The sequence below is a fragment of the Chiloscyllium plagiosum genome, chromosome 27, assembly GCF_004010195.1.
Source record: "Chiloscyllium plagiosum isolate BGI_BamShark_2017 chromosome 27, ASM401019v2, whole genome shotgun sequence".
Lineage (NCBI taxonomy): Eukaryota > Metazoa > Chordata > Chondrichthyes > Orectolobiformes > Hemiscylliidae > Chiloscyllium > Chiloscyllium plagiosum.
In genome coordinates, this window is record NC_057736.1 from 20,799,762 (window position 1) to 20,813,895 (window position 14,134).

Sequence of the window (14,134 nt, forward strand, 5' to 3'; positions counted from 1 at the left end):
CCACATACTGCTCACTCATCGCCCTGTATTACTCTTGGCCTGTGGCTCATGTTATAAGACTCTGTTTCATTTGACCAGCAGCCCAGCCAGCAAAGCATTCAGAGTCCCTCCACTCATGCATGCTGTCTCTCATTGCTGGTGCGCACAGTGACCATGCCCTTTGTACCTCTCTCTCTGGGTCTAACAACTCCTTGATGTGACCTTGCTTCCATCTTGCCATGTTATAATCATGGTTGAATTAAATGGAGCTTCTGTGCTTTTATGTTCCACTTGGTATCTTATCATCAAGACCACAGTGGACAGCCATTCTGAAACCAGCAGAGACTGAAACCAGTGATGCAGGTCAAGTTTTCATTCCTGTCATGGATATTATTCAGTTTCTGTAGTCACACTATGTTTATAGGGTACCTACACACCAACCTCTCCAGCATTGGCAAGTTGGTAACTCAGGTTAGGGGCCACTGGTGCAAACTCCATTTGTTGGTGTCGAACTTGAGTGAAAATCTCAATGTTCCAAGGGCATTTTTCTCACCTATATAGGATTTGCCTCTGTCCACATGGCTGTGTGGTGTGGGAAGCTAATCTTGTCAGTTTGTACACTACCCATTCACTTCATTTTTGCTATTTTTCTCCTCCTGCTGGTAGCATTAGTGGCAGAGACTGTCCCTCTGTTGTTGTGTTGTATGTCTCCTAATTTGGGCTTCATTGATTCCAGTCCTACACCCTTTGCCTTACAAGCACCTTGACTAGAAAAGTTCATTAAAAACTTGTCTTTTCAAGTCTCACCATTCAAAGAATCTTGGTGGGTTACTATAATGTATCTTGTAGATTGTGGTAGCAGCCACACTATCACTATGTAATAGTATTGAGGTACTGAATGTTTAATGTTGTCATTGTGGTACCACTGTTTAGATTAGATTAGATTCCCTACAGTGTGGAAACAGGCCCTTCGGCCCAACAGGTCCACACCGACCCTCCAAAGAGTAACCCACCCAAACCCCTTTTCCCTCTGACTAATGCACGTAATTGACAATTTAAGCATGGCCTATTCACCTAACCTGCACGTCTTTGGACTGTGGGAGGAAACCGGAGCACCTGGAGGAAACCCACGCAGACACAGGGAGAATGTGCAAACTTCACACAGACAGTCACCCGAGGTTGGAATCGACCCTGATCCTGTGAGGCAACAGTGCTAACCACTGAGCCACCGAGCCGCCCCTTATGGATGGTATTGCGTTGTTGGAGCTACGGTCATTCAGGCAAGTATTCCAAGAGATGACTTGTGCCTTGTAGATGATGGACAGGTTTTGGGGACTCAATGCCACAGAATTTCCATGCTCTGACCTCTTTTATCAAACTATTCTTGTCTGGTTCAGTTTCTTATCAATGATGACCTCCAGGATTTTGATAGGAGAGAAAAACCATTGAATCGCAATGGGCGTAGATTCTCTCTTGTTGAAGATGGTCATTGTCTGGCACCTACATGTTACAAAAGGTACTTGCCATTATTAGTCTAAGCTTGGGTCTTGTTCAGGTCTTGGTGCCTCAGTCTTCCCGTGGACAAGAAGTATCCAGGGATTGTAATGGTGGTGTTTGGGACTTTGACTTATCTTTCTGTGAGAACAATTATGTCAGACTGTTCCTTGACTAGTGTGTGGGACAGCTCTCTTGCCTTTAACACAAGCCCTAGATGTTAGAAATAGGATTGCCACCGCTGTTTTTGGTGCCAGGGCTTGTGCTGTCTGGTCCAGTCGGTTTCATTCCATTTTGACTTTTTACAACTGAGTGGCCTGCTAGGCTTTCCGAGGCACCGAAGAGTTAGCCATTTGAGTTTGGAGTCATGATAACGCCAGAGCAGTTAAGGATAGCAGACTTTCTTATCTGCCAGAAAGATTTTCGCAGCAATCAACGATGGTTTCCTGCTCATGAGTAGTGAAACTAGCTTTTAATGTCAGATTTATTATTAATTGAAATTAAATTAATCTTCGGTATGGGATTTGTATCCAGGTCGCGAAAAGATTGATTTGACATTGTTAGTGCAATGACACCAACATCTCCCCTAAACATGTTGAACAATTTGTAATTTGTTAAGAATTGAAATCCATCAATTGAAGATATTATTTCGAATCAAGTGAATGTAATGGTTACAAAGTGTCCAAAATATAATAACCTGAATGTGGTTTCAATAGAGACTATCAAACTTTCACTTAATACTATTATTTTTTCATCATTCATTTGTGGGACATGCCGTTGCTGGCTGGCCAGCATTGATAGCCCATCCCTATTTGCCCTTGAGAAGGTGGTGGTGAGCTGCCTTCTTGATTCGTGGCAGTCCACTTACTGTGGTTGACCCACAATGCTGTAGGGAGGGAATTCCAGGATTTGGACCCAATGACTGTGAAGGAATGGCGGTATATTTCCAACTCATGGTGGTGAGTGGCTTGGAGGGGAACTTGCAGGTGGTGTTCCTAAGTACCTGCTGCCCTAGTCCTTCGAGGTGGAAGTGGCTGTGGGTTTGGAAAGTGCTGTCCCAGGATCTTTGGTGAATTTCTGCAGGGCATCTTGTAGATAGTATACACTGATGCTACTGAGCGCCGGTAGTGGAGGGATTGAATGTTTGTAGATGTGGTGCTAATCGAGCCAGTTGCTTTGTACTGGATGGTGTCAAGCTTCTCGAGTGTTGTTGGAGCTACATCCATCCAGGCAAGTGGGGATTATTCTATCACACTTCTGACTTGTGCCTTGTAGATGGTGGATAGACTTTGGGTGACAGGAGGTGAGTTGCTCGCCACAGTATCTCTAGTCTTTGACCTGTTCTTGTAGCCACTGTGTTTATGTGGTGATTACAGTTGAGTTTCTGGTCAATGGTAACCCCAAGAATTTTGACAGTGGTGGATTCAGTGATGGCAAGACCATTGAATCTCAAGGGGTGTTGGTTAGAGTGTCTCTTACTGGTAATAGCAGAATATCAGAATCAGTCGAAGTACAGTTTTGAAATTTGAAGTTAGAAATACAAAAATTATCTTCTGCTATAAAAAGCCTGGAAAAAAATAGGTTAAATTTAACCAATTTGAATCTCTTTTAATTATCATTATATGTAAGGATTTAAATAAGCTCATTTTGAATATTTTAGTGAGGCTTTATTTTTGTACTGAAATGAATTAAACAATGTTTGGAATTTACAAAGAAGCATAGAATAGGAAGCGGTTATTGCGTGTTTCAGGAGATTCCAAGCACTCACAAGAATCTTAAAATTCAATTAGGTATGAAGGAAGAGCTGGTGAAGATTCATCTGTTAACGAGGCTATAACTAAAGACAAAGGTGGAAGACAAAGAAACAATTCAGAATGTTCAACAAAGTACTTTCCATTCAGAATCAAAGAAACAAAAAGAAAATTTACCTTTAGCTTTTGAGCAAATTAAAGGCTAATTTTATTTGAAACCGAGTTGTCAGGATTCTTTGCAATATAAGCTGAGTATTGAGTGTATTGGAAAGCAGCAAAGAATCATGAAGAATTTGATAAAAATAGAATAGATTTTGCTGTGAAACCAGCCAAAAATATAAAAATAGATTATAAGACCTTCTCTAAATATCTGAAAAAGATGAGAGCGCACCTGAAGTAAAAGTTGGTACCTTAAAAGCAGAGACATAAGAAATTATCATGGGGATTTGGTAGAGACGTTAAACAAAAGTTTTGTCTGTCTTCACATAAGCATGTGACATAGCAGAAATAGACAGTAACTTTGGGCTAATAGCTGTGAAGAACTTTCGGTAACTACAGAGGAACCTCGATTATCCAAATTTTGGATTATCTGAACACGATTGCAAGGTCCCGATGCTTGGCTAAACTATGTTATCCGGCATTCAATTATCCGAACAAAATACTCCCCGCCCGTGTTGTTTGGGATAATCAAGGTTCCTCTGTCGTAGCATTAGAGCAAAACTACTGGAGCAACATTACTGATTGAAATTCCACAATCCCCAGTATTGGATTGCCCATATCCTTGAATTGTAAAACAGCTGCAAATGGTTACACTGGTTGTGGCTTTCAACCATTTTTGAGATTCTAGAATGGTCTCAAAAAAATGGAAGTCAACAAATATAATAATTATTTAAGAGAGGAGTGAGAAATAAGACAAGAGCCACAAGTCAGTTCATTGACATCACTCATGAGGAAATTGCAGAAATTGTTACCAAGAAAGTCTTAATAATGCACTTAGAAAAGCATAGAGTGATTAGAACAAGTCATAATGGTTTTAAGACAGGGAAATCATGTTTGAGTAATCTTTTTAGAGTATTAGTGTATCTAGGAAACACTGGATGAAACATCCCATACAAGACATTAATACTTTAAGTAAGGGCTGATGAAATTGGGATGATTTATTGACCTGAATAAAGACTTGATTAACAGACGGGAAGTGAAGAGCAGGGATAAATGAGAAACTTTCAGGCTGGTTTCAGAAATTTTAAAACTATGTTTAATGTTGCCATAAACCTTTAATTTTCTGAAATTTTCTCACCATCCTCTAGAGTAAAAGAAAATTTAAAATGTGCCCTTTCTCCTGCCCCCATTCCTGAAGTGCAACAGTTGCAAATCCTGGTCTATCAAAAGCAGCAGATGCATGGGAGCACTGCCCCCGATAAAGTTTCCAGCAAGTTGCACTCCATCCTGATTTTGAATTACATTGCCAGTCCTTCACTGTTGTTCGGATTAAATCCTGGAACTCCCTTATAGCACTCTTGGTATACCTGCAGCTCAAAGCCAACTGGAGGAATGGGCATTAAGCACTGGCCTAACCAGTGACCCCCAAATTCAATGCAAGAATCTTTGTTTAAGAAGACCATCGCAGGCAGTACAGCGGAGATATGTTGGGTTGCTTCATCAAATGAGCGGATTTTCCGAAAAGTTGAATAAATTGTTTCTGGATTCTTTGGAGATCAGAGGAATGAGAGATAAACTCATTGAAACTTTCAAGATTATGATTGGACTTGGTGGGAGAGATACTGAGACATTTCCTCTGGTTACAGAACCTAGAATAACGAAGCACAGTTTCAGGACAGGGTGCTGATTATTTACAACTGGGATGAGAAATATCTTCACTGAAATAATTGAAAATCTATATTCCTGATGGTTATGAATTTGCCATCAATAATTTTATTTAATGTGTAAAGAGACAGATTTTTGGTCTGTTGGGTAATCAAGGGACATGGAGAGTTGGTTATGAGTTAAAGCCCAAGATCCGTAATGATCATTAGGGTCAGTAAGCTTTGCACAGTCAGGATGGTACATGTGGAGTGTCTAAGAATTTGGAGGCATCGTGGAAATTTAGTGCAAAGGGGAATATGTGCCTTTTGCTTTCTTTTTGATTGGCACATACTTTGAAAGGTTTTTTTTTAAAAACAGGATAAATTGAAGTCCAGGGTCAGGGACCCTGCACAAAAGACTAACATGACAGATAGTTCATTGGTTCATAAGTTCATTGGTTTGTGATAATTTCTAATTTAACTCTCTGTTATAGGTTACTTTCAAATTGAAGGTAAATCAGGGTAATATTGCCAGCGACAAACTAAAAGAACAGTATGAAAAATTTAAAAATCAAATTAAGATGAAGTAATTAAGATAGAGATGCTGGGCCAGGCAATGTGTTGTAATTGCACAATACGGGAGCTAGTGGATTCCATTATGGTTCACAGTGACCACATCAATTGCAAGCGTTGGCTGTTTGAGGAACTCCAGCTAAGAGTTAATGAGCTGGAGTCTGAGCTCGAAACACTGCAACATATTAGGGAAGGGGAAAAGTTACCTGGAAACTGTTTCAGGAGGCAGTCACAGCCCTTAGATTAACTATCTTAAATTTAGTCATTGGTCAGGGACCGGAGAGTGTGAGTACGAGCAAGGCAGGTCCAGGTGATAGTGCTGAAGGAGCCTCAGCCCTTGAGTTTGTCTTAACAGGTTTGAGATTCTTGCTCCCTGGATGGCTGAATGTGTGATCTGTAGGGAGGATATGCAAATTAACAAAAGCACTGTGGTACATGGAGCCATTCAACAGTGAGAGAAAAGAGAAATGTAGTTGTAATTGCAGATAATTTGTCAATGGAATTGACATTGATCTCTGGCTAGGATCAAGAGTCCTGAAGGCTGTATTGCCTGCTTTAGGATATCTAGTCTGGGTGCAGAGGAATTTGGAGTGAGGCGGCATGGTGGCTCAGTGGTTAGCACTGCTGCCTCACAGCACCAGGGTCCCAGGTTCGATTCCAACCTTGGGTGACCGTCTGTGTGGAGTTTGCACATTCTCCCCTTGTCTGCGTGGGTTTTCTCCGGGTGCTCCGGTTTCCTCCCACAGTCCAAAGATGTGCAGGCCAGGTGGATTGGCCATGCTAAATTGCCCATAGTGTTAGGTGCATTAGTCAGAGGGGAATGGGTCTGGGTGGGTTACTCTTTGGAGGATCGGTGTGGACTGGTTGGGCCGAAAGGCCTGTTTCCACACTGTAGGGAATCTAAAAAAATCCAGTTGTGGTCCATGTAGGTACCAATGAAAGCAGAAGGAGGTTCTGCTGAGGGAATATGATCATCTAAGGGCACAATTAAAAAACAGAGCCAGAAAGGTAATAATTTCTGGAGTACTACCTGAGCCACAAGCAAATTGGCACAGAAGCAAGAAGACTAAAGAGGTTAAGGTATGACTCCAAGATTAGCGTATGAGAAATAAGTTTGAATTTGTGGGACATTGGCATCAGCACTGGAGAAGGAGGGAGCTGTTCCACTGGGGTGGGCTTCGCTGAATCATGCTGGGACTGGAGTCCTGGTGAATCACATAGTTAGGGTTGTGCATAGGGCTTGAAACAAAATAGTGGGATGGGTGGCGGGTGGCAGTGGATTCACTTGTACAGAAAATTATGGAAAAAGTTAAGTGGGGGAGGGCTCAGCAAAGGTTGAAGTTTCTTGAACAAGTAATAGAACAGAATATGGAAAGGGTCAGGAATCTAACCAGGCGTGGCAGATAAGGTGAATACTGTTGAGAAGGGGGACAAGCAATGCAGGACTGAAGGAGTTGAACTTAAATGTATGTAGTAAATGTGACTGCACGGGATTGGGACTCGGAATGAAGTATCCAAGGATATGTAGCCTTTTGAAAAGGTAGGCAGAATATGGAAAGGATCAGGAATCTAACCAGGCATGGCAGATAAGGTGAATACTATTGAGAAGGGGGACAATCAATACAGGACTGAAGGAGTTGAACTTAAATGCATGTAGTAAATGTGACTGCACGGGGTTGGAACTCGGAATGAACTATCCAAGGATATGTGGATATCCACAATAGCAACAAGTGATAGAGTAGGAAGGTGTACTGAGAGGCAGTATTACAACAATCATAAGGGAGCAGCTTGTGGTAGCACCCATTAGGGAACAGGCATTTCTCGATTTAGTGATGTGTAATGAAGCAAACTAGATTAGGGAGCTTAAGGTGAAGGGACCCCAGGAGACAATGACCGTAATATGATTGAGTTCACCCTGTAGGTTGAAAGGGAGAAAATTGAATCAGATGTAATGGCATTACAATTGGCTAAAAGTAACTGACATTAGGGAGAGGTTGGCCAGAGTTGATTGGAAGAGGAGCTTAGTAGAAAAAACAGTGGAACAGTAATAGTGGGAGTTTCTGGAGGTAATTTGCAAGGCAAAGCAGAAATTAGATTAGATTAGATTAGATTACTTACAGTGTGGAAACAGGCCCTTCGGGCCAACAAGTCCACACCGACCCGCCGAAGCGCAACCCACCCATACCCCTACATTTACCCCTTACCTAACACTACGGGCAATTTAGCATGGCCAATTCATGGGGAGAATGTGCAAACTCCACACAGTCAGTCGCCTGAGGCGGGAATTGAATCCAGGTCTCTGGCGCTGTGAGGCAGCAGTGCTAACCACTGTGCCACCGTGCCGCCCACAAATCTATCAAAAGGAAGAAGAAACATATCAAGGGGAGCATGAAGCAACATTGGCTGACAAGGCAAGTCAGGACAGCCGAAAAGAAAAAGCATACAATGTGGTGAAGATTAATGAGAAGCCAGAGGACTGTGAAATCTTTAAAAATCAGCAGAAAACAACTAAAAAAGCTATAAAGGCAAGTAGATGCAAAATGAGTGTAAACTAGTTCGTAACATGAAAAAAAGCAAGAGATTTTTTAAAGATATCTAAAAGATAAGAGAGAGACAAGAATGGACATTGAATCACTTGAAAATGAAGCTGGAGAAGTAGTATTGGGAAGCAAAGAAGTGGCAGAACAGAATAGGTACTTCGTATCAGTTTTCACAGTGGAAGACCACCATTAGCATATCAGAACTTCGAGAGTCAGGGGGCAGAGAGTAGTGTAATGGCCATCACTAGGAAGCTAGGAGAAAGTGAGGACTGCAGATGCTGGAGATCAGAGCTGAAAATCTGTTGCTGGAAAAGCTCAGCAGGTCAGGCAGCATCCAAGGAGCAGGAGAATCGACATTTCGGGCATGAGCCGAAACGTCGATTCCTGAAGAAGGGCTCATGCCTGAAACGTCAATTCTCCTGCTCCATGGATGCTGCCTGACCTGCTGCGCTTTTCCAGCAACACGTTTTCATCACTAGGAAGCTTAAAAGTTTAAAGGCGGATAAGTCACGTGGATCAGATGGACTCCACCCCAGAGTTCTGAAGAAGAAAGCTGAGGAGATTCATTGTCATGATCCTTCAGGAGTCACAGGAATCAGGGAGGGTCCCAGAGGAATGGAAAATGTAACACCCATGATTAAGAAGGGAAGGAGGAAGACAACAGGAAATTATAGGCTGGTCAGCCTGACCTCAGTAATTGGTAAGATTTTGGAGTCTATTATTGAGGATGAGATTGTGGATTACTTGGAAGTGCGTGGTAAAATAAGGGGGAATCAGCACAGCTTCATCAAGGGGAGGTCATGTTTGACAAATCTGTTGGAATTCTCTGAGGAGGTAATAAGCAAGTTAGACAAAAGAGAGCCAGTGGAATGATTTGGATATCCAGAATGCCTTTGACAAGGTACCACACAGGATCTGCTCAATAATATCTGAGCCTGTGGTGTTAGGGGGAAGGTACTTGTATGGGTAGAGAACTGGCTCATTGACAGAAGGCACCATGTGGGGATAAAAGGGTCTTTCTTGGGATGGCAGCTGGTGACTAGTGGAATTCCAAGTGGGTCAGTGTTAAGACCACAACTATTCATATTATGCATTATTGATCTGGATGAAGGAACTGAGGGCATTGTTGCTCAGCTTGTAGATGATTTGCACAAAGATAGGTGGAGAGACTGGTAGTGTTGAAATAGCAGGGAGGCTGCAGAAGGATTTGGTAAGTAGGCAAAGTGGCACATGGAATATAATTGGGAAAGTGAGGTTTGCACTTTAGTAGGAAGAACAGAGGTTCTAAATGAGGAACATTTTTCCTGGAGCATCGGAGGCTGAGGGGTGAACTTATAGAGGGTTATAAAACCTTGAGGGGCGTGGATAGGACAAATAGAAAAGGTCTTTTCCCCGGGGTGGAGAATCCAAAACTAGAGGATATAGGTTTAAGGTGAGAGGGGAAAGATGTAAAGGGACCTAAGGGGCAACGTTTTCATGCAGAAGGTGGTGGATGTATGGAATGAGTTGCCCGAGGAAGTGGTGGAGGCTGGTACAATTACAATATTTAAGAGGGATCCGAGTGGGTATATAAATAGGAAGTGTTTAGAGGGATAAGGGCCAAGTGTTGGAAAATGGGACTAGATTAGGTTTGGATATATGGTCAGCATGGATGAGTTGGAACAAAGGGTCTGTTTCCGTGCTGTACATCTCTGTGACTATAACTATAAATCTGAAGCAAAAAACAACTTGAGAATCCTCGTTCAGGATTTTGTTAAGGTTAACGTGCAGGCTCAATTGACAGTTAAGAAGACAAATGCAATTATAGAATCCCAACAGTGCAGAAAGAGGGCACCAACCCTCTGAAGAGCATCCCATCTAGACTCAGACCCCCACTCTATCCCTGTTACCATGGCTAACCCACCTGACCTGAACATGTCTGAACACAGTAATTTAGCACAGCCAATCCACCTAAGCTGCACATCTTTGGACTGTGGGGCGAAACCAGAGCACAGAGGAAACCCACACAGACACTGAGAATGTGCAAGCTTCACACAGATAGTTACCCAAGGATAGAATCAAGTCCAAGACCCTGCCACTGTGAAGACAACAGCGCTAACCATTGATCCACCTTGCTGCCCTATTTGAACCCACAACCTTTGAATGGCCTCTTTAACCACTGCCTTCATTGTATCACAGAATTGCAGTGTTGGCATTCATTTCATGAGGGCTGGAATACAAGAGCAAAGATGTACTGCTGAGGCTGTATAAAGTTCTGGTCAGACTCCATTTAGAATATTTCAGATAGTTTAGACCCCTCTCTAAGGAAGCATGTGCTGGCATTGGAGGGGCTCCAGAGGAGGTTTGTAAGTATAATTCGAGGGATGAAGGGCTTTTCATACGAATACCAATTGAGGGTTCTGGGTCTGTACTTTATGGAGCTTAGCAGGATGAGGAGGGATGTGATTGAAACTAATGGACACGGAGAAAATGTTTCCAATAGTGGCAGAGACAAGGACCCAAGCACAGAGTGAAGACATGAGAACTGAGATAAGGTCAAACTTCTTCATGCAGGGGGAAGTTAATCTGTGGAATTCATTGCTGCAGAGAGCCGATGAGGCTAAGTCATTGAGTATATTTAAGAGACAGATCCATGATTGGTAAGGAGCGCAAGAGTTACAGGACGAAGGCAGGAGATTAAGGTTGAGAAAAATATCAGCTATGATCAAAAGGCAGAGCAAACTCTATGGGCTAAATGTCCCAATTCTGATCCTTTATCTTCTGGTCTTATGATTACCTTGAATTGCAGAGCAGTTTGATTGATTGTATAATCTTCTCCTGCTCTTATTTCCTTTATCATAACATTCTTATGTTTGAGCCAGTTGTAGTACAGGTTGTTCTCTATAATATAAGTTGCGCTCCTCTGCAACCTCACGCTATAGAAAATGGTGCTGTAGAAGACCGCTGTAGAAAATCGCCCTATAGAAGATTGCTATACCCATTCAATAGAAAGTTTGCGTTATCCAAATACCGCCCACAATTTGTCAATCACGTTATAGCCAATTCATGTTGACGAAAACACTTAACTCACAGCTGGTATGTATCCTTACACCTATCTTGGCTTCCATGGCTGATAATACACTTGTCCAATGCAAATCTATCAACTTCATTTGTTAAGTTTTGAATTGGCCCCATCCCATTGTTAATGATATTATGAGACGTTAAGGGTTCACTGTATGCAGCAGTACATTCTGACATCGTCCCTTTGCATGGAATCTGCTAAATTGAGAGTATCAACTGGCAGTGAGGTGTCATGAGATCTCATGAATATATATCCAATAGGAGAACTGGCAACTTCTTGCACCACATCAAGAATTACCCTCATTATTGAATTAGTGATGGGTTGAAATTATGCCTCTTTGCAAAAAAGTTATCAAATTAAGGGCTCTCTTGTGGTACTTTGGTAGTGTCCCTAGCCCTGAACTGAGAAACCCGGATTCAAGTCCCATGTGCTCCAGTGATGTTCTGATCTGAGCAAATTGATTAGAAAAAGTATCCTGTGGCACCATTTACTCACCATATTTACTTGTCTTTTAAGTGCTATATGGATCTTGGTTTGACCACATCAGAGACTGGTTCAACCATAAAGATGAACTCAACATGTTGTTTGTAACGTATGAGGATATGCAGAAAGTAAGTATAAATTTAAATGGTTAAAATCATGAATTATAAGGGCCTGGTGCTATTACATTACAGAAAATGCTGTTAAATCTTAATGTTAGCATTTGCATAATTTGTACTGATGTTTAATTTTGTTTTGATTAAATGATATCTGTGGGTGCTGATAACTATGAAAAATATATTTGAATTTCCAGAGAGAGGAAGGATCATGTAACAAGATTTCTCAAATTTTAAAACTTGTTGTGTCAACTTGTGAAACAATCTAAAGGCCATCTAACCTATATTGTTCCATTATAATCCATATGTTTATCCAATGACCATTTAACTGCCCTTAAGGTTGGCAAGTCCACTACTGTTGCAGGCAGGGCATTCCACACCCTTACTAATCTTTGAGTAAAGAATCTACCTCTGACATCTGTCCTATATCTATCACCACTCAATTTAAAGCTATGTCCCCTTATGCTAGCCATCACCATCCGAGGAAAAAGGCTCTCATTGTCCACACCCCCCACCAACCCAACCTCCACTCCTGGCACCTTCCCCTGCAACCGCAAGAAATGCAAAGCTTGCACCCACACCTCCCCCCTTATTTCCCTCCAAGGCCTCAAGGGGTACTTCCATATCCGCACAAATTCACCTGCACCTCCACACACATCATTTATTGCATCCACTGCACCCGATGTGGCCTCCTCTATATTCGGGAGTCAGGCCGCCTACTTGCGGAACGTTTCAGAGAACACCTCTGGGACACCCGGACCAACCAACCCAACCACCCCGTGGCTCAACACTTCAACTCCCCCTCCCACTCCACCAAGGACATGCAGGTCCTTGGACTCCTCCATCGCCAGACCATAGCAACACGACGGTTGGAGGAAGAGCGCCTCATCTTCCGCCTAGGAACCCTCCAACCACAAGGGATGAACTCAGACTTCTCCAGTTTCCTCATTTCCCCTCCCCCCACCTTGTCTCAGTCAAATCCCTCGAACTCAGCACCGTCTTCCTAACCTGCGATCTTCTTCCTGACTTCTCCGCCCCCACCCCACTCCGGCCTATCACCCTCACCTTGACCTCCTTCCACCTATCGCATTTCCAACACCCCTCCCCCAAGTCCCTCCTCCCTACCTTTTATCTTAGCCTGCTGGACACACTTTCCTCATTTCTGAAGAAGGGCTTATGCCCGAAATGTCGATTCTCCTGCTCCTTGGATGCTGCCTGACCTGCTGCGCTTTTCCACTACACATTTTCAGCTCTGATCTCCAGCATCTGCAGTCCTCACTTTCTCCACGAAGATTTTAACCTACTGCGAATCCTCTTCCTTGAAGATGCTCTCTTCCTCCCTCTACAAGGATTTCAGTGAGTCCCTCTCTCACTGCACACCCTAGGTCATCTCCTCTGCACAGAAGCTCTTCAGCCACATTCTCAAATAGACTCGCTACCACAGCCACATCTCCTTCCTCAGCACCTGCCTACAGAACCGACTGACCCCGCACGGACTCCGGACTACGTTCCGACACAACAAAATTTGGACCCAACTAGGATAACCAGTACCTATAACAAATCCGAAGCCTCCAGCAATAGACCTCCCTCAGGATCCTCCGCTCCACGCTTGCAGTCATGTGCCGCTACCTACATTCCCTGCAATTAGACCTACCCCAGCTCAGGACAACACTCACAGACCTGCAAACGACCTCTACTGTTCTTCATCCACAGAAGAATCCATACACTAAACAAACAGTTCTTCCTAGCCATATCAGAAATTAAAGACAGTAAGTACCAAAAACTTTCATGTACTTACCCCCAAACTCTGGGTTCCTCAACTGTTCCAGAATCTTCCATTGGCCTCCAAAATCAGTCCGGCGCCATTAACCACGCGGCCGCTACAGCGCCCGTGACAACAACCGCCGCCGCGGACCATGACGTCACTTACACCCCCACCGACCTCGCAGCCTCCGCGATCGTCGCCCAGACAACCGCCTCCACGATCGCCAGGAAGACCATCGCCGACAGATTCGCGGCCTCTGCGGCTATCAGGAATAACACTGTTTCTGTCGTTGCCACAGCCACTTCTGCCCCCTGGGTTGCCGTCGCCGCAGCCACTTCCGCCCCCAGTGACATCACTAACCTGCATGACCACCACGCCGCATGTGTCTCTGCCCCCCCACGCCGATCGCCGTCACCACGCTTAACGCCACCCCCACGCCAATCTCTGTCACCATGCCTAACCCCACCCCACGCCGATCTCCATCACCACGGCTAACCCCGCTCCCACGCCGATCTCCGTCCCCGTCCCCACTCCCAGCTCCAGCCCCACACCAGGTCCTAGCTCCCAGCCCTG

General features: G+C 43.7%; 1 protein-coding gene across 3 annotated transcripts in view; it reads left to right on the forward strand.

Moving 5' to 3' along the window:
• Positions 1–14,134, forward strand: part of LOC122563629 (amine sulfotransferase-like) — a 45,668-nt gene that overhangs the window by 15,223 nt on the left and 16,311 nt on the right. For all 3 annotated transcript variants that reach the window (XM_043717612.1, XM_043717611.1, XM_043717613.1), the window contains exon 5: positions 11,717–11,811. In XM_043717612.1, the coding sequence (XP_043573547.1) occupies positions 11,717–11,811 (95 nt within the window). The remainder of the gene's footprint in view (positions 1–11,716; positions 11,812–14,134) is intronic.